At 49.9% G+C, this 20,986-nt stretch overlaps 1 protein-coding gene across 13 annotated transcripts in view; it reads right to left on the bottom strand.

Annotated features, from left to right (window-relative positions):
* scrib (scribble planar cell polarity protein) overlaps window positions 1–20,986 on the bottom strand; it is a 346,569-nt gene that overhangs the window by 81,315 nt on the left and 244,268 nt on the right. For 11 of the 13 annotated variants that reach the window (XM_073055225.1, XM_073055218.1, XM_073055217.1 and 8 more), the window contains 3 exons: window positions 20,496–20,576; window positions 11,540–11,614; window positions 10,537–10,659 (listed from right to left, as the gene is read on the bottom strand). In XM_073055225.1, the coding sequence (XP_072911326.1) occupies window positions 10,537–10,659; window positions 11,540–11,614; window positions 20,496–20,576 (279 nt within the window). The remainder of the gene's footprint in view (window positions 1–10,536; window positions 10,660–11,539; window positions 11,615–20,495; window positions 20,577–20,986) is intronic. The other 2 variants (XM_073055227.1, XM_073055222.1) reach the window with 1 other exon arrangement.

Consider the following 20,986-nt stretch of genomic DNA (forward strand, 5'->3'; position numbering starts at 1 on the left):
GAAATGCTCAGGGATCGGTGTTTGTTGAGGTGGTTGGAGACCCGTGACCAGTGAAATGCTCAGGGATCGGTGTTTGTTGAACAGTTTGTGGACCCGTGACCAGTGAAATGTTCAGGGATTGGTGTTTGTTGAACAGTTTGGGGACCCGTGACCAGTGAAATGTTCAGGGATCGGTGTTTGTTGAACAGTTTGGGGACCCGTGACCAGTGAAATGCTCAGGGATCGGTGTTTGTTGAACAGTTTGGGGACCCGTGACCAGTGAAATGCTCAGGGATCGGTGTTTGTTGAACAGTTTGGGGACCCGCGACCAGTGAAATGCTCAGGGATCGGTGTTTGTTGAACAGTTTGTGGACCCGTGACCAGTGAAATGTTCAGGGATTGGTGTTTGTTGAACAGTTTGGGGACCCGTGACCAGTGAAATGTTCAGGGATCGGTGTTTGTTGAACAGTTTGGGGACCCGTGACCAGTGAAATGTTCAGGGATCGGCATTTGTTGAGGAGGTTGGAGACCCGTGACCAGTTAAATGTTCAGGGATCGGTGTTTGTTGAACAGTTTGGGGACTCGTGACCAGTGAAATGTTCAGGGATCGGTGTTTGTTGAACAGTTTAAGACCCGTGACCAGTGAAATGCTCAGGGATCGGTGTTTGTTGAGGAGGTTGGAGACCCGTGACCAGTGAAATGCTCAGGGATCGGTGTTTGTTGAACAGTTTGGAGACCCGTGACCAGAGAAATGTTCAGGGATTGGCATTTGTTGAACAGTTTCGGGACCCGTGACCAGTGAAATGCTCAGGGATCGCTGTTTGTTGAACAGTTTGGGGACCCGTGACCAGAGAAATGCTCAGGGATCGGTTTTTGTTGAACAGCTTGGGGCCCGTGACCAGTGAAATGCTCAGGGATCGGTGTTTGTTGAACAGTTTGAGACCCGTGACCAGTGAAATGCTCAGGGATCGGTGTTTATTGAACAGCTTGGGGACCCGTGACCGGTGAAATGTTCAGGGATCGGTGTTTGTTGAACAGTTTAAGACCCGTGACCAGTGAAATGCTCAGGGATCGGTGTTTGTTGAACAGTTTGGGGACCGTGTCCAGTGAAATGCTCGGGGATCGGTGTTTGTTGAACAGTTTGGGGACCCGTGACCAGTGAAATGTTCAGGGATCGGTGTTTGTTGAACAGTTTGGGGACCCGTGACCAGTGAAATGTTCAGGGATCGATGTTTGTTGAACAGTTTAAGACCCGTGACCAGTGAAATGCTCAGGGATCGGTGTTTGTTGAACAGTTTATGGACCGTGACCAGTGAAATGCTCAGGGATCGGTGTTTGTTGAACAGTTTGAGACCCGTGACCAGTGAAATGTTCAGGGATCGGCGTTAGTTGAACAGTTTCGGGACCCGTGACCAGTGAAATGTTCAGGGATCGGCGTTAGTTGAACAGTTTCGGGACCCGTGACCAGTGAAATGTTCAGGGATCGGTGTTTGTTGAACAGTTTGGAGACCCGTGACCAGTGAAATGCTCAGGGATCGGTGTTTGTTGAACAGTTTGGGGACCCGTGACCAAAGAAATGTTCAGGGATCGGCGTTTGTTGAACAGTTTCGGGACCCGTGACCAGTGAAATGTTCAGGGATCGGCATTTGTTGAGGAGGTTGGAGACCCGTGACCAGTGAAATGTTCAGGGATCGGTGTTTGTTGAACAGTTTAAGACCCGTGACCAGTGAAATGCTCAGGGATCGGTGTTTATTGAACAGTTTGGGGACCCGTGACAAGTGAAATGTTCAGGGATCGGTGTTTGTTGAACAGTTTGGGGACCCGTGACCAGTGAAATGTTCAGGGATCGGCGTTAGTTGAACAGTTTCGGGACCCGTGACCAGTGAAATGTTCAGGGATCGGTGTTTGTTGAACAGTTTGGAGACCCGTGACCAGTGAAATGCTCAGGGATCGGTGTTTGTTGAACAGTTTGGGGACCCGTGACCAGAGAAATGTTCAGGGATCGGCGTTTGTTGAACAGTTTCGGGACCCGTGACCAGTGAAATGCTCAGGGATTGGCGTTTGTTGAACAATTTGGGGACCCGTGACCAGTGAAATGTTCAGGGATCGGTGTTTGTTGAACAGTTTAAGACCCGTGACCAGTGAAATGCTCAGGGATCGGTGTTTATTGAACAGTTTGGGGACCCGTGACAAGTGAAATGTTCAGGGATCGGTGTTTGTTGAACAGTTTGGGGACCCGTGACCAGTGAAATGTTCAGGGATCGGTGTTTATTGAACAGCTTGGGGACCCGTGACCAGTGAAATGTTCAGTGATCGGTGTTTGTTGAACAGTTTGCGGACCCGTGACCAGTGAAATGTTCAGGGATCGGTGTTTGTTGAACAGTTTGGGGACCGTGTCCAGTGAAATGCTCGGGGATCGATGTTTGTTGAACAGTTTGGGGACCCGTGACCAGTGAAATGTTCAGGGATCGGTGTTTGTTGAACAGTTTGGGGACCCGTGACCAGTGAAATGTTCAGGGATCGATGTTTGTTGAACAGTTTAAGACCCGTGACCAGTGAAATGCTCAGGGATCGGTGTTTGTTGAACAGTTTATGGACCGTGACCAGTGAAATGCTCAGGGATCGGTGTTTGTTGAACAGTTTGAGACCCGTGACCAGTGAAATGTTCAGGGATCGGCGTTAGTTGAACAGTTTCGGGACCCGTGACCAGTGAAATGTTCAGGGATCGGTGTTTGTTGAACAGTTTGGAGACCCGTGACCAGTGAAATGCTCAGGGATCGGTGTTTGTTGAACAGTTTGGGGACCCGTGACCAGAGAAATGTTCAGGGATCGGCGTTTGTTGAACAGTTTCGGGACCCGTGACCAGTGAAATGTTCAGGGATCGGCATTTGTTGAGGAGGTTGGAGACCCGTGACCAGTTAAATGTTCAGGGATCGGTGTTTGTTGAACAGTTTGGGGACTCGTGACCAGTGAAATGTTCAGGGATCGGTGTTTGTTGAACAGTTTAAGACCCGTGACCAGTGAAATGCTCAGGGATCGGTGTTTGTTGAACAGTTTATGGACCGTGACCAGTGAAATGCTCAGGGATCGGTGTTTGTTGAACAGTTTGAGACCCGTGACCAGTGAAATGTTCAGGGATCGGCGTTAGTTGAACAGTTTCGGGACCCGTGACCAGTGAAATGTTCAGGGATCGGTGTTTGTTGAACAGTTTGGAGACCCGTGACCAGTGAAATGCTCAGGGATCGGTGTTTGTTGAACAGTTTGGGGACCCGTGACCAGAGAAATGTTCAGGGATCGGCGTTTGTTGAACAGTTTCGGGACCCGTGACCAGTGAAATGCTCAGGGATTGGCGTTTGTTGAACAGTTTGGGGACCCGTGACCAGTGAAATGTTCAGGGATCGGTGTTTGTTGAACAGTTTAAGACCCGTGACCAGTGAAATGCTCAGGGATCGGTGTTTATTGAACAGTTTGGGGACCCGTGACAAGTGAAATGTTCAGGGATCGGTGTTTGTTGAACAGTTTGGGGACCCGTGACCAGTGAAATGTTCAGGGATCGGTGTTTATTGAACAGCTTGGGGACCCGTGACCAGTGAAATGTTCAGTGATCGGTGTTTGTTGAACAGTTTGCGGACCCGTGACCAGTGAAATGTTCAGGGATCGGTGTTTGTTGAACAGTTTGGGGACCGTGTCCAGTGAAATGCTCGGGGATCGGTGTTTGTTGAACAGTTTGGGGACCCGTGACCAGTGAAATGTTCAGGGATCGGTGTTTGTTGAACAGTTTGGGGACCCGTGACCAGTGAAATGTTCAGGGATCGATGTCTGTTGAACAGTTTGAGACCCGTGACCAGTGAAATGCTCAGGGATCGGTGTTTGTTGAACAGTTTGGGGACCCGTGACCAGTGAAATGCTCAGGGATCAGTGTTTGTTGAGGTGTTTGGAGACCCGTGACCAGTGAAATGTACAGGGATCGGTGTTTGTTGAACAGTTTGGGGATCCGTGACCAGTGAAATGCTCAGGGATCGGTGTTTGTTGAACAGTTTGGGGCCCGTGACCAGTGAAATGCTCAGGGATCGGTGTTTGTTGAACAGTTTGGGGACCCGTGACCAGTGAAATGCTCAGGGATCGGTGTTTGTTGAGGTGGTTGGAGACCCGTGACCAGTGAAATGCTCAGGGATCGGTGTTTGTTGAACAGTTTGGGGACCGTGACCTGTGAAATGCTCAGGGATCGGTGTTTGTTGAGGAGGTTGGAGACCCGTGACCAGTGAAATGCTCAGGGATCGGTGTTTGTTGAGGAGGTTGGAGACCCGTGACCAGTGAAATGCTCAGGGATCGGTGCTTGTTGAACAGTTTGGGGACCGTGACCAGTGAATTGCTCAGGGATCGGTGTTTGTTGAGGAGGTTGGAGACCCGTGACCAGTGAAATGCTCGGGGATCGGTGTTTGTTGAACAGTTTGGGGACCCGTGACCAGTGAAATGCTCAGGGATCGGTGTTTGTTGAACAGTTTGGGGACCAATGACCAGTGAAATGCTCAGGGATCGGTGTTTGTTGAACAGTTTGAGACCCGTGACCAGTGAAATGTTCAGGGATTGGTGTTTATTGAACAGTTTGGGGACCCGTGACCAGTGAAATGTTCAGGGATCGGTGTTTGTTGAACAGTTTGAGACCCGTGACCAGTGAAATGCTCAGGGATCGGTGTTTGTTGAACAGTTTATGGACCGTGACCAGTGAAATGCTCAGGGATCGGTGTTTGTTGAACAGTTTGAGACCCGTGACCAGTGAAATGTTCAGGGATCGGCGTTAGTTGAACAGTTTCGGGACCCGTGACCAGTGAAATGTTCAGGGATCGGTGTTTGTTGAACAGTTTGGAGACCCGTGACCAGTGAAATGCTCAGGGATCGGTGTTTGTTGAACAGTTTGGGGACCCGTGACCAGAGAAATGTTCAGGGATCGGTGTTTGTTGAGGAGGTTGGAGACCCGTGACCAGTGAAATGCTCAGGGATCGGTGTTTGTTGAGGAGGTTGGAGACCCGTGACCAGTGAAATGCTCAGGGATCGGTGTTTGTTGAACAGTTTGGAGACCCGTGACCAGAGAAATGTTCAGGGATCGGCATTTGTTGAACAGTTTCGGGACCCGTGACCAGTGAAATGCTCAGGGATCGCTGTTTGTTGAACAGTTTGGGGACCCGTGACCAGAGAAATGCTCAGGGATCGGTTTTTGTTGAACAGCTTGGGGCCCGTGACCAGTGAAATGCTCAGGGATCGGTGTTTGTTGAACAGTTTGGGGACCCGCGACCAGTGAAATGCGCAGGGATCGGTGTTTGTTGAACAGTTTGGGGACCCGTGACCAGTGAAATGCGCAGGGATCGGTGTTTGTTGAACAGTTTAGGGACCCGAGACCAGTGAAATGTTCAGGGATCGGTGTTTGTTGAACAGTTTGGGGACCCGCGACCAGTGAAATGTTCAGGGATCGGTGTTTGTTGAACAGTTTGAGACCCGTGACCAGTGAAATGCTCAGGGATCGGCGTTTGTTGAACAGTTTGGGGACCCGTGACCAGTGAAATGTTCAGGGATCAGTGTTTGTTGAACAGTTTGAGACCCGTGACCAGTGAAATGCTCAGGGATCGGTGTTTATTGAACAGCTTGGGGACCCGTGACCGGTGAAATGTTCAGGGATCGGTGTTTGTTGAACAGTTTAAGACCCGTGACCAGTGAAATGCTCAGGGATCGGTGTTTGTTGAGGTGGTTGGAGACCCGTGACCAGTGAAATGCTCAGGGATCGGTGTTTGTTGAGGTGGTTGGAGACCCGTGACCAGTGAAATGCTCGGGGATCGGTGTTTGTTGAACAGTTTGGGGACCCGTGACCAGTGAAATGTTCAGGGATCGGTGTTTGTTGAACAGTTTGGGGACCCGTGACCAGTGAAATGCTCAGGGATCGGTGTTTGTTGAACAGTTTGGGGACCCGTGACCAGTGAAATGCTCAGGGATCGGTGTTTGTTGAACAGTTTGGGGACCCGCGACCAGTGAAATGCTCAGGGATCGGTGTTTGTTGAACAGTTTGTGGACCCGTGACCAGTGAAATGTTCAGGGATTGGTGTTTGTTGAACAGTTTGGGGACCCGTGACCAGTGAAATGTTCAGGGATCGGTGTTTGTTGAACAGTTTGGGGACCCGTGACCAGTGAAATGTTCAGGGATCGGCATTTGTTGAGGAGGTTGGAGACCCGTGACCAGTTAAATGTTCAGGGATCGGTGTTTGTTGAACAGTTTGGGGACTCGTGACCAGTGAAATGTTCAGGGATCGGTGTTTGTTGAACAGTTTAAGACCCGTGACCAGTGAAATGCTCAGGGATCGGTGTTTGTTGAGGAGGTTGGAGACCCGTGACCAGTGAAATGCTCAGGGATCGGTGTTTGTTGAACAGTTTGGAGACCCGTGACCAGAGAAATGTTCAGGGATCGGCATTTGTTGAACAGTTTCGGGACCCGTGACCAGTGAAATGCTCAGGGATCGCTGTTTGTTGAACAGTTTGGGGACCCGTGACCAGAGAAATGCTCAGGGATCGGTTTTTGTTGAACAGCTTGGGGCCCGTGACCAGTGAAATGCTCAGGGATCGGTGTTTGTTGAACAGTTTGGGGACCCGCGACCAGTGAAATGCGCAGGGATCGGTGTTTGTTGAACAGTTTGGGGACCCGCGACCAGTGAAATGTTCAGGGATCGGTGTTTGTTGAACAGTTTAGGGACCCGAGACCAGTGAAATGTTCAGGGATCGGTGTTTGTTGAACAGTTTGGGGACCCGCGACCAGTGAAATGTTCAGGGATCGGTGTTTGTTGAACAGTTTGAGACCCGTGACCAGTGAAATGCTCAGGGATCGGCGTTTGTTGAACAGTTTGGGGACCCGTGACCAGTGAAATGTTCAGGGATCAGTGTTTGTTGAACAGTTTGAGACCCGTGACCAGTGAAATGCTCAGGGATCGGTGTTTATTGAACAGCTTGGGGACCCGTGACCGGTGAAATGTTCAGGGATCGGTGTTTGTTGAACAGTTTAAGACACGTGACCAGTGAAATGCTCAGGGATCGGTGTTTGTTGAACAGTTTGGGGACCGTGTCCAGTGAAATGCTCGGGGATCGGTGTTTGTTGAACAGTTTGGGGACCCGTGACCAGTGAAATGTTCAGGGATCGGTGTTTGTTGAACAGTTTGGGGACCCGTGACCAGTGAAATGTTCAGGGATCGATGTTTGTTGAACAGTTTAAGACCCGTGACCAGTGAAATGCTCAGGGATCGGTGTTTGTTGAACAGTTTATGGACCGTGACCAGTGAAATGCTCAGGGATCGGTGTTTGTTGAACAGTTTGAGACCCGTGACCAGTGAAATGTTCAGGGATCGGCGTTAGTTGAACAGTTTCGGGACCCGTGACCAGTGAAATGTTCAGGGATCGGTGTTTGTTGAACAGTTTGGAGACCCGTGACCAGTGAAATGCTCAGGGATCGGTGTTTGTTGAACAGTTTGGGGACCCGTGACCAGAGAAATGTTCAGGGATCGGCGTTTGTTGAACAGTTTCGGGACCCGTGACCAGTGAAATGTTCAGGGATCGGCATTTGTTGAGGAGGTTGGAGACCCGTGACCAGTGAAATGTTCAGGGATCGGTGTTTGTTGAACAGTTTAAGACCCGTGACCAGTGCAATGCTCAGGGATCGGTGTTTATTGAACAGTTTGGGGACCCGTGACAAGTGAAATGTTCAGGGATCGGTGTTTGTTGAACAGTTTGGGGACCCGTGACCAGTGAAATGTTCAGGGATCGGTGTTTATTGAACAGCTTGGGGACCCGTGACCAGTGAAATGTTCAGTGATCGGTGTTTGTTGAACAGTTTGCGGACCCGTGACCAGTGAAATGTTCAGGGATCGGTGTTTGTTGAACAGTTTGGGGACCGTGTCCAGTGAAATGCTCGGGGATCGGTGTTTGTTGAACAGTTTGGGGACCCGTGACCAGTGAAATGTTCAGGGATCGGTGTTTGTTGAACAGTTTGGGGACCCGTGACCAGTGAAATGTTCAGGGATCGATGTCTGTTGAACAGTTTGAGACCCGTGACCAGTGAAATGCTCAGGGATCGGTGTTTGTTGAACAGTTTGGGGACCCGTGACCAGTGAAATGCTCAGGGATCAGTGTTTGTTGAGGAGGTTGGAGACCCGTGACCAGTGAAATGTACAGGGATCGGTGTTTGTTGAACAGTTTGGGGATCCGTGACCAGTGAAATGCTCAGGGATCGGTGTTTGTTGAACAGTTTGGGGCCCGTGACCAGTGAAATGCTCAGGGATCGGTGTTTGTTGAACAGTTTGGGGACCCGTGACCAGTGAAATGCTCAGGGATCGGTGTTTGTTGAGGTGGTTGGAGACCCGTGACCAGTGAAATGCTCAGGGATCGGTGTTTGTTGAACAGTTTGGGGACCGTGACCTGTGAAATGCTCAGGGATCGGTGTTTGTTGAGGAGGTTGGAGACCCGTGACCAGTGAAATGCTCAGGGATCGGTGTTTGTTGAGGAGGTTGGAGACCCGTGACCAGTGAAATGCTCAGGGATCGGTGTTTGTTGAACAGTTTGGGGACCGTGACCAGTGAATTGCTCAGGGATCGGTGTTTGTTGAGGAGGTTGGAGACCCGTGACCAGTGAAATGCTCGGGGATCGGTGTTTGTTGAACAGTTTGGGGACCCGTGACCAGTGAAATGCTCAGGGATCGGTGTTTGTTGAACAGTTTGGGGACCAATGACCAGTGAAATGCTCAGGGATCGGTGTTTGTTGAACAGTTTGAGACCCGTGACCAGTGAAATGTTCAGGGATTGGTGTTTATTGAACAGTTTGGGGACCCGTGACCAGTGAAATGTTCAGGGATCGGTGTTTGTTGAACAGTTTGAGACCCGTGACCAGTGAAATGCTCAGGGATTGGCGTTTGTTGAACAGTTTGGGGATCCGTGACCAGTGAAATGTTCAGGGATCGGTGTTTGTTGAACAGTTTAAGACCCGTGACCAGTGAAATGCTCAGGGATCGGTGTTTATTGAACAGTTTGGGGACCCGTGACCAGTGAAATGTTCAGGGATCGGTGTTTGTTGAACAGTTTGGGGACCCGTGACCAGTGAAATGTTCAGGGATCGGTGTTTATTGAACAGCTTGGGGACCCGTGACCAGTGAAATGTTCAGTGATCGGTGTTTGTTGAACAGTTTGCGGACCCGTGACGATTGAAATGTTCAGGCATCGGTGTTTGTTGAACAGTTTGGGGACCGTGACCAGTGAAATGCTCGGGGATCGGTGTTTGTTGAACAGTTTGGGGACCCGTGACCAGTGAAATGTTCAGGGATCGGTGTTTGTTGAACAGTTTGGGGACCCGTGACCAGTGAAATGCTCAGGGATCGGTGTTTGTTGAACAGTTTGGGGACCCGTGACCAGTGAAATGCTCAGGGATCGGTGTTTGTTGAGGAGGTTGGAGACCCGTGACCAGTGAAATGCTCAGGGATCGGTGTTTGTTGAGGAGGTTGGAGACCCGTGACCAGTGAAATGCTCAGGGATCGGTGTTTGTTGAACAGTTTGGGGACCCGTGACCAGTGAAATGCTCAGGGATCTGTGTTTGTTGAACAGTTTGGGGACCCGTGACCAGTGAAATGCTCAGGGATCGGTGTTTGTTGAGGTGGTTGGAGACCCGTGACCAGTGAAATGCTCAGGGATTGGTGTTTGTTGAACAGTTTGGGGACCGTGACCAGTGAAATGCTCAGGGATCGGTGTTTGTTGAGGAGGTTGGAGACCCGTGACCAGTGAAATGCTCAGGGATCGGTGTTTGTTGAGGAGGTTGGAGACCCGTGACCAGTGAAATGTTCAGGGATCGGTCGTGGTTGTATAGACTGTTGTTTGTTACAGGTTAACAGTTTGGATGAAAATGTAGGTGACGTGATAAGGTGGTACCCCGATCTGTGACATTTAACAGCAGAGTCACAGATGAAGGGCTCAAAGCGTTGCTCAGAATCCCTTCCTGCCATCCTACAATCTCTTTGACTCACTACCATCAGGAAGAAGGTACATGAGCATCAGGACTAGGACTGCCAGACAAGGCAAGAGCTTTTTACCATTTACCTGTGCAGTGCACTGCATGCACTTTGAATTATATTTTATTAAATTACCTGTAGTAAAATTTTTGCTGTGTGTGATACATGTTTTGGATGTTCTGCAGTCTTGAGGAACATTGTTTTGTTTGATTGTATATCTGTCAGATGACAATAAACCTGAAGTTTTTGGATGACACCAGTATTCATGGTGTGTTCAAGAGCGAAAATGGTTCCCTGAGGTCACAACAGGATACAGTTCGACTGGACAAGTGGGCATTGAACTCAGCACTGTGCAGTGTGTTTTGGGCCGCTGGAGCAGGCGAGGACTGGCACAGTAAATGGAATGTTGTAGAACAGAGAGACTGATGGGTAGGGGGGACACAGCTCCCTGAAGTTGGTGACACAGGGAGATAAGCTGGTGAAGGCTGATGGCACATGGCTCTTTGTGATGGAGGGGATGTGGAAACACTTACAGCATCCCGTGGTGCTGCCTGCTCCTCCATGGTCTGAAATGGGTTTGGACTGTTCCTCCCATCAACTGGACCAAGGGCAGATCTGACCCGGGACACTGGATGAATGACTCCTGGCTTTGTCGGCTGCCGAGGGCAATGGGGGAGGCATGGAAGAGGAGAGAAGGGGAAAAAATTGGTGGGGAGGGGAGGGTAGGGTGGGAGAGAGAGAGAGAGAGAGTTGGAGATTTAGAGATAGATAGATAGATAGATAAATGGAGAGAGAGATACAGAACAAACATAGAGTGGGGACAGAGAGGGAGGGCCATGAGGGATGGAGAGGTAGAGGATCACACAGTCAGCAAGAGGAGAAAAGCACAATGCAGGAAGAGAAAGAGAGAAAAAGCAGACCATGAACAAGGTGGAGTTGTAGAGCAGAATTCTCCCGTCCACACACAAACCCCTCTGCCACCCAGGGACCAGAGGAGGTGGGGACATCCTGTGTTTATGTGCTCCCTGTACTGTTCACCCACCCTCAGTGTAGGCAGTGCATTTGCTAGACATTGCCTCCAAATATTGTGCGATCCCTCTTCCGTTCCTCCGTCCCCCAGAAAATTAACAAGACTGGAAAAGTTGTAGGGCAGAATTCTCCCTCCTCATGCAAACCTCATCTGTAACCCAGGAAACAACTTCCCAACTGTGTGTGCGCACTCTCACCGTCCCCTTCCTTCACCTGACATGGCACACACCCGTACGTACTCCCCCCCCAGACACTGTCCCCTCACCTCCCTGGACATGCTGTGCTCACTGTACGGAGCGACATTATGGAGCTCGATTGTGGTCAACTGCAAACTTCATGCTCTCAGGGTCTTAGACTATATATTTTTTGTGTGATATCTTACATGTCCTTGTTATCTTATATGTGCTACATGTGCCTTAGGCTGTGTGTGACTGTTGGCCCCGGAGGAATATTGTTTTGTTTGGCTCTATTCATGTATGGTTCAACAACAATTAAACTTGAACTTACCGGTGGGACAGAGGGTGAGCTGCCAAACTCTGGTGGGACACTGCTACTAGACACTGAGTTGCTGCTGGAGCTAGTCTGAGAAACACAAGAACAGTGACCGACCGGTCAGTTAGTGGTGGAGCTGGGAACTTCACTGCCCAGCTCCACCCTTCTCCTTTGCCCTTTCACCACTCCCAACCCTGACCTTCTTTTCCACCGCATCCACCGACCTCCCTCAACCCCTCCCCTCACCCTTCCTCTTCTCCCTGTCCATCACCTCTTCCCTCAACATGTCCCCTCCCTGTTGCTCACCACCTTCCCTCAATGAATGGAATGCTTCTGCACCTCCACACTGGGTCACGGCTGTCCACTGACACTGTCGAGGAGTGCGGATTGGGTTAGATCTCTTCTTGTGCCCACTTACACACACCAGTGGTCTGGCAGAATCCCACAACTGTACAGCAGGTTCCTCGTCCAACTCCCGTTTCCCCCTCCACCTTTACTATCTAAGCAACTGTTCACATGTCCTTTAGACGTTGAAATTTACTCCAGCATCTAACGATTCCTGTTCTCAGTCCCTTTGCCCCCCCCCCCCATTACTCCCCGAGGCATTTCCCTCAGCTCCCTACCAACCAGAAACATAGCAGTGATGGCACTGACAGTTCACACTCACACCCACACCACAGAGCAGGGAGTCACGGTATACTGATGCGGAGAAATTTGCTTAGCCAAAGGGTGGTGAATTTGTTGCCACGTGCAGCTGTGGAGGCCAGGTCATTGGGTGTATTTAAGGCAGAGATTGATAGGTTCTTGATTGGACATGGCATCAAAGGTTACGGGGAGAAGGCCGGGAAATGAGGTTGAGGAGGAGAAGAGAAAAAAAGGATCAGCCGTGACTGAATGGCGGAGCAGACTCGATGGGCCAGATGGCCTAATTCTGTCCCTATATCTTACAGCCTTATGGTCTCTGATAGACATACATGTACTCTGATAATAAATTTACTTTGAACAGCACCCACTCTTCTCCCACCCCCAATGTATCCATAAGACCTTAAGAAATTTCTCTGCATCTATTTTGAAAGGGTGCTCCTCTATCCTGAGACTGTGCCCTCTTGTCCTAGACTCTCCCACCATGGGGAACATCCGTTCCACATCTACTCTCTCTAGGTCTTTCAGCATTTCAAAGGTTTCAATGAGATCCCCGTCAGCCTTCTGAATTCCAGCGAGTACAGACTCAGAGCCATCAAATGTTTCTCGTATGATATCCCTTTTATTCCTGGAATCATCCTTGTGAACCTCCTCTCGGCCCTCTCCAATACCAGCACATCTTTTCTAAGATGAGGGGCCCAAACTGTTCACAATACTGAAGGTGAGGCCTCACCAGTGCCTTATAAAGCCTCAACATTATATTTTTGCTCTTGTATTCTAGACCTCTTGAAAAGACCTCTTCCTCACTACCGACTCAACCTTGCAAATTAACCTTCATGGTGTTCTGCACAACCATATAACAATTACAGCACGGAAACAGGCCATCTCGGCCCTTCTAGTCTGTGCCGAACGCTTACTCTCACCTAGTCCCACTGACCTGCACTCAGACCATAACCCTCCATTCCTTTCCTGTCCATATACCTATCCAATTTTTTTTTACATGACAAAATTGAACCTGCCTCTACCACTTCCACTGGAAGCTTGTTCCACACAGCTACCACTCTCTGAGAAAAGAAGTTCCCCCTCATGTTACCCCTAAACTTTTGCCCCTTAACTCTTAACACAAGGACTCCCAACTCTCTTTGCATCTCATATTTTTGGATTTTCTCCCCGTTTACAAAGTAGTCCAAACATTTATTTCTACTACCAAAGTAAATGACCATGCATTTTCCAACATTGTATTTCATTTGCCACTTTCTTGCCCTTTCTCCTAACCTGTCTTTCTGCATCCTACCTATCTGCTCAACATACCTGCCTTGCCACCAATCTTCATATCATCTGAAAACTTGGCAACAAAGCCATCTATTCCATCATCTAAATCATTTACTTACAGTATAAAAAGCAGTGGTCCCAATACCGACGCCTGCGGAACACCACTAGTCACTGGCAGCCAACCAGAGGAGGATCCTTTTATTTCCACTCACTGCCTCCAACCAATCAGCCAATGCTCTAACCACGTTAGTAACTTTCCTGTAGTACCATGGGCTCTTAATTTGGTAAGCAGCCCCATGTGTGGCACCTTGTCAAAGGGCTTCTGAAAGTCCAAATATACAACATCCACTGCATCCCCTTTATCTATCCTACTTGTAAACTATCCCAGAGCAGGTACTAGGAGTAGGGCAATGGGGGACAGGCATGTCTGCTGACACATGGAGGTTGCATCTTGCCCCACACCTGTGGAAGAGTGGAAAGATTTAAAAGAAAATCAATGGCCAATATCTCACACAGAGGATGATGGGTGTATGGAACATAGTCAGATTTATTTGAACTGATCAGCACCAGATTTCTGAATGGATGATACACCCACAAACACTATTTCAATGTTTTTTCTGCTCTCTCTTTGCACTATTTATTTAATTTCCAATATACTTCCCTTAGAGATATATATTTTTATTGATATCTATTGCTTTGTACAGGTGCCACAGAACAACAAACTTGAAGAGACATGCCAGTTATCTTGAACCTGATTCTGATTACTTATCAGATGGATATTGAAATATACAGTGCAATGGGGAGTTTGCATCAACAGCCAACACACAGTAAAGGAATGCAGCGGGCACACATTCCGGTGCCAACATAGCATGCCCACAACATTCAACGGAGCTGACAGGGCTAGAGGATAGGGCAGGTACAAAGTATAACTGAAGAGGCATGTGGATGGTACATTCTTATTCATCTTTTGCACTACGTATGTACAGGCCCTACAGCCCACGATATTGTGCCGAACTTACAACTTGATCCAAAATCAATCTAATGCTTCCTTCCCACATACTCTCCATTTTTCTATCATCCACATGTCCATCTGAGCATCTCTTAAATGCCCCTAATGTACCTCAGTGGGCCAGAAGTGTTTACTCTGAGCTGTAATGCTCAATAAATAAATAATCTGCTTCTGCCATCACGACTGGCAGGGCATTCCACGCACCCACTGCTTTCCATGGAAAGAATTTACCTCTGACATTTCCCCTATACTTCCCCTCAATCACCTCAAGATTACACACCCTCATATTAGCCATTTCCACCCTGGGAAAAAGTCTCCGGCTGTCGACTCGATCTATGCCTCTTATTATCTGGTACACCTCTAATCCTCCTTCACTCCAAAGACAAATGCACACGCTCACTCAACCTTTCCTCACAAGACATGCTCTCTCATCCAGGCAGCATCCTGGTAAATTTCCTCTGCACTCTCTCTAAAGTTTCCACATGCTTCCTATAATGAGGCAGCCAGAATGGAACACAATACTCCAAGTGTGCCACAAAACCAGGAATTTAATGATTATAATTTTACACAACACCAGAACAACAGCCACACAGAGCAGGGAGATGGCAGAGGACAGCAATCGGGAGGAGTGAATGCAGACATGGAGGGGTGAGAGGGTGACACCAGCGCAGAACAGGGAGATTGAATCGGACAGCAATTGGGAAGAGGGAGGGAGGGAGTGCGTTCAAGGAGGGCTAAGACAGTTAAAGAAACAGAGCAGTGGACAGCAACTGGGAGGAGGGAACGTGGACACGAAGGTGTGAGATGTTGACACACACACAGTGCAGGGAGATGGCAGAGGATGGTAATCGGGAGGAGGGCAGTGAGGGAGGGAAGGAACATAGACATTGAGGGGAGACTGTGACAGCCACACACACAGAGCAGGGAGAAGGGAGAGGACAGCAATCGGGAGGATGCAGGAAGGGAGGGAAGAAGTGTGGACATGGAGGGGTTAGATGGTGACATGAACACAGAGCAGGGAGATGACAGAGGACAACAATCAGGAGGGAGGGTGGGAATGTGGACAGGGAGGGTTGGGATGGTGACATGAACACAGAGCAGGGAGATGACAGAGGACAACAATCAGGAGGAGGGAAGGATGGAAGGAGGGGATGTGGATGGCAGAGGACAGCAGGAGGGAGGGAGGGAATGAGCACACGGAGGGTTGATACATAGAGACAGAACCCCGTGGCAGTCTCTGGGAAGAAGATAGGCTACAATGATAAGGGAGGGCAGAGAGGTTGTCCCAGTGATTGGAGCAGACCCCTCTACAAGTGGGCAGCAGGTACACAACCACTGAGACACGTGCCTGGTTGGACTCGTCTATAAGATGTGGAAGGCAATGGCACTCTGAGATACATTCACAAAACCACCATCCTACAAAGTAGTGAAGATGGCTTGTGTGCTGTTGGCTTTCAGTTGTCGGGAGTTTGAGTTCAAGAGCCGAGGGGTAATGTTGCAGCTTGATAAAACTCCGGTTAGATCTCATTTCCAGCATCACGTTCAGTTTTGGTTACCTCATTATAGGAAGGACATGGAGACTCTGGTGAGGGTGCAGAGGTGCAGTGGAGATTGACCCAGGATGCTGTCTGGATTAGACAGCATGTCTTACGAGGAAAGGTTGAGTGAGCGAGGGCTCACTGGGTCAAATGAAAAGGAGAGACAACTTGATAGAGGTGTACAAGGCACTAAGAGGCATAGATCGAGTGGCCAGCCAGAGAGCATTTTTCAGAGCAGAAATGGTGGATTTTAAGGAGATTGGAAAAATTACAGGGAGAATGCCAGAGAGAAGTTCTTTACAGAGTGTGGAAACAGGGATGTTGGTAGAAGCAGATACATTAGGGACATTTAAGAGAATCTAGGATAGATGCAAGGATGACAGAAAAATGAAGGGCTCAGTGGAAGGGAAGGGTTAGATTCATCTTGTGGGTTAAACCTCACACAGCATAGGGACGGTCTGCAACCCTGCACAGCCTAGAGACGGTCGGTAAATCCGGACAGAGTAGGGACGGTCCGTAACCCCGGACAGAGTAGGGACGGTCCGTAACCCCGGACAGCGTAGGGACGGTCCGTAACCCCGGACAGAGTAGGGACGGTCCGTAACCCCGGACAGCGTAGGGACGGTCCGTAACCCCGGACAGAGTAGGGACGGTCCGTAACCCCGGACAGCGTAGGGACGGTCCGTAACCCCGGACAGCGTAGGGACGGTCCGTAACCCCGGACAGAGTAGGGACGGTCCGTAACCCCGGACAGCGTAGGGACGGTCCGTAACCCCGGACAGAGTAGGGACGGTCCGTAACCCCGGACAGCGTAGGGACGGTCCGTAACCCCGGACAGCGTAGGGACGGTCCGTAACCTCGGACAGCGTAGGGACGGTCGGTAACTCCGGACAGAGTAGGGACGGTCCGTAACTCCGGACAGAGTAGGGACGGTCCGTAACCCCGGACAGCGTAGGGACGGTCCATAACCCCGGACAGCGTAGTGACGGTCCGTAACCCCGGACAGCGTGGGGACGGTCGGTAACCCCGGACAGAGTGGGGACGGTCCGTAACCCCGGACAGTGTAGGGACGGTCCGTAACCTCGGACAACGTAGGGACGGTCCATAACCTCGGACAGCGTAGGGACGGTCGGTAACTCCGGACAGAGTAGGGACGGTCCGTAAACCCCGGACAGCGTAGGGACGGTCCGTAACCCTGGACAGCGTAGGGACGGTCCGTATCCCTGGACAGCGTAGGGACGGTCCGTAATCCCGGACAGCGTAGGGACGGTCCGTAACCCCAGACAGAGTAGGGACGGACGATAACCCCGCACTGTGTATGCAACAGTCTGTAACCCTGCACAGCAAGGTTCGACACTCCCAGTCACACTCTGACAAATGAAAAACCCACACAAATAACACGGACATTTGGTCAGAGCAGCTTTCTGATGGACTCGCTCCGAGCTATTCTGGGGCTTCACATTGCCCACAGCCCTACATACCTTGCCAGCTGCCTCTTCCTTGCAATCAGCCGCTCAGTCTCTTGCCCAAATTATCAATGGAGCGGGAAGTAAGAGGCAAGCCTGAGACCCGGTCTGTGCCCGTCCCAGTGGATCAGAATCTCAGCTGTGAGGAGGCAATCTGAGTGGGCCTGTGTTTTATTTCAGGGACATCGCACGGTAACAGGCCCTCAGACCCAACAGTTACAGCACTGTGAGCAATTAACCTACGAACCTGTGTCTCCTGATAGCTGAGGAGGAATTTCCGCAGTTAGAGGGTACTGGGCTCATGGAATTCATTGACAAAGACAGCTGTGGAGGCCCAATCATTTGGTATATTTATAGCAGAGGCTGACAGGCTCTTCATGAGCCAGGCCATCAGAGGCCACGGGCAGAAGGGAGTAAACTGGGATTGAGGGGGAATAATAAATCAGATATGATTGAATGACAATCTCGATGGGCCAAATGGCCTAATTACGTTCCTATGTCTTTTAGTCTTTGATACATGTGAGAAAGCAGAGCAGAGGAGAGTGAAACAACCACACACACAAAATGCTGGTGGAACGCAGCAGGCCAGGCAGCATCTATAGGGAGAAGCACTGTCGATGCTTCAGGCGAAGACCCTTCGTCAGGACTAACTGAAAGGAAAGGTAGCAAGAGATTTGAAAGTAGTGGGGGAGGGGGAAATGCGAAATGATAGGAGTAGACCGGAGGGGGTGGGATGAAGCTAAGAGCTGGAAAGGTGATTGGTGAAAATGATACAGAGCTGGAGAAGGGAAAGGATCATGGGACGGGAGGCCTCGGGAGAAGGTGGGGGGGGGGGGGGGGGCACCAGAGGGAGATGGAGAACAGGCAAACAACTAAATATGTCAGGGATGGGGTAAGATGGGGAGGAGGGGCATTAACGGAAGTTAGAAAAGTCAATGTTCATGCCATCAGGTTGGAGGCTACCCAGCCGGTATATAAGGTGTTGTTCCTCCAACCTGAATTTGGATTCATTTTGACAGTAGAGGAGGCCATGGATAGACATATCAGAATAGGAATGGGATGTGGAATTAAAATGTGTGGCCACTGGGAGATCCTGCTTTCTCTGGCAGACCGAGCATAGGTGTTCAGCGAAACGGTCTCCCAGTCTGTGTTGCTGTTTGAATTTCCAGCATCTGCAGATTTCCTCGTGTTTGCAGAGGAGAGTGATGCAGTCAAATAAACTCCTGACAGACAGCAGTGGGTCTTGAACCCTGAGCACTGGCCCTGTAACAGTATGACCGAAGACCATAACATAAGTAGCAGAATCAGGCCATTTGGCCCAGTAACTGCACTGTCATTTCATCACGGCTGATCCACTTTTCCTTCTCAGCCACAATCTTCTGCATTCTTCAAGTACCCTTTCATGCCCTAACCAAACAAGAATCTATACACATCTGCCTTGAATACACCCAATGACTTGCCTCCAGACACGTCTATTGCATCGGATTCCACAGAATCACCACTCTGGAAAAAGAAATTCATTTTCTGAGCATCTGCTCTGGATTTCAGGCATCTGCAGAATCCCTGGTGTTTGTCACGAACCGTCCTCCTGAACTGACATCAATGTGCATCACCAACATCGAATGTCCCAGCATACCAACCAAACTTCCAATCATAAACGTAACCAATCCCCACATCCCCATCGCCTGCCTCGCATCACAAAGCCAGTTTGAATCCCATGCAGACCGTCATAGAAATATAGAAAATCTACAGCACAATACAGGCCCTTCGGCCCACAGAGCTGTGCCAAACATGGCCTTACCTGAGAAGTTACCTAGGGTTACCAATAGCTTTCTAATTTTCTAAGCTCCATTTACCCGTCCAAAAGTCTCTTAAAAGACCCTATCATATTCGCCTCCACCACCGTCACCGGCAGCCCGTTCCACGCAATCACCATTCTCTGCGTAAAAAACTTACCCCTAACATCTCCTCTGTACCTACTTCCAAGCATCTAAACTGTGCCCTCTCCTGCTAACCATTTCAGCCCTGGGAAAAAGCCTCTCAACATCTTATACACCTCTATCAGATCACCTTTCATCCTCCGTCGCTCCAAGGAAAAAAGGCCGAGTTCACCCAATCTATTCTCACAAGGCATGCTCACCAATCCAGGCAACATCCTTGTAAATCTCCTCGGCACCCTTTCTATGGCTTCCACATCCTTCCTATGGTGAGGCGGCCAGAACTGAGCACAATACTCTCAAGTGGGGTCTCACCAGGGTCCTATATAGCTGCAACATTACCTCTTAGCTCCTAAACTCAATCCCACGACTGATGAAGGCCAATATACCGTACGCCTTCTTAACCACAGAGTCAACCTGCACAGCCGCCTTGAGTGTCCTATGGACTCAGACCCCAAGATCCCTCTGATCCTCCACACTGCCAAGAGTCTTACCATTAATACTATATTTTGTCATCATATTTGACCTACCAGAATGAACTACTTCACACTTACCTGGTTGAACTCCATCTGCCACTTCTCAGCCCAGTTTTGCATCCTGTCAATGTCCCACTGTAACCTCTGACAGTCCTCCACACCATCCACAACACCCCCAACCTTTGCGTCATCAGCAAATTTACTAACTCATCCCTCCACTTTCTCATCCAGGTCATTTATAAAAATCACGAAGATAAAGGGTCCCAGAACAGAGTCCCTGAGGCACTCCACTGGTGACTGACCTCCATGCAGAATTAGGCCACTCCACCATACTATCCCTCTCAACACCATTCTTCTAGCTTCTCCTCGTAAACTGGTGTCCAGCAGCCAGCTCTCGGGTTCCCATTTACCAATACTGTGGCTTAGAAAGCCAGAGTGATCCACGACAGAGAGGATAGCAGGGACGCAGCCCGAGGGCAAAGCACACTCAGGAAATCCACATGCACATGACGTACAAGGCCACATGTGAAAACTATCACACATTCACACTTGAATATGATCAGCCACCCACTGCCCAACAGGCGGGGCGATGCTCTCTCTCACACACACACAGGAGAGAACACAATCTTACCCGAGGCACCCGGTGGATGCCACTGTTGGGTAAAGCCGCCAGAGTCCTATAATCCAATTTCATTGGTTCAGTGCATTGAGTCTGTAAACAAGGACAAGATGAGAGAGAGCAGAACGTTAACAAGGGGGAGAGCACACCCCCTCCCCAGCAGACACACCTCCAGGCCATGGCAAAGTCTTACACACACACCGACCTGTCACTCCCCCCGTGACCCACACACCACCCCCGTCACTCCCCATGACCCTCACCGTCCCCGTCACTCCTCGTGACCCACCCCGTCCCCGTCCCTCCTTGTGACACACACCGTCCCCGTCACTCCCCGTGACCCACACCGTCCCCGTCACCCCCCGTGACCTGCACCCCATTCCAATTCACTCCCCGTGTCTGCATCCTAGGGTACTAAAGGAGGTGGCTCTGGAAATTGCGGATGCATTGGTAATCATTTTCCAATGTTCCTTAGATTCAGGATCAGTTCCTGAGGATTGGAGAAT

The sequence above is a fragment of the Hemitrygon akajei genome, chromosome 8 (assembly GCF_048418815.1).
Source record: "Hemitrygon akajei chromosome 8, sHemAka1.3, whole genome shotgun sequence".
Classification (NCBI taxonomy): domain Eukaryota; kingdom Metazoa; phylum Chordata; class Chondrichthyes; order Myliobatiformes; family Dasyatidae; genus Hemitrygon; species Hemitrygon akajei.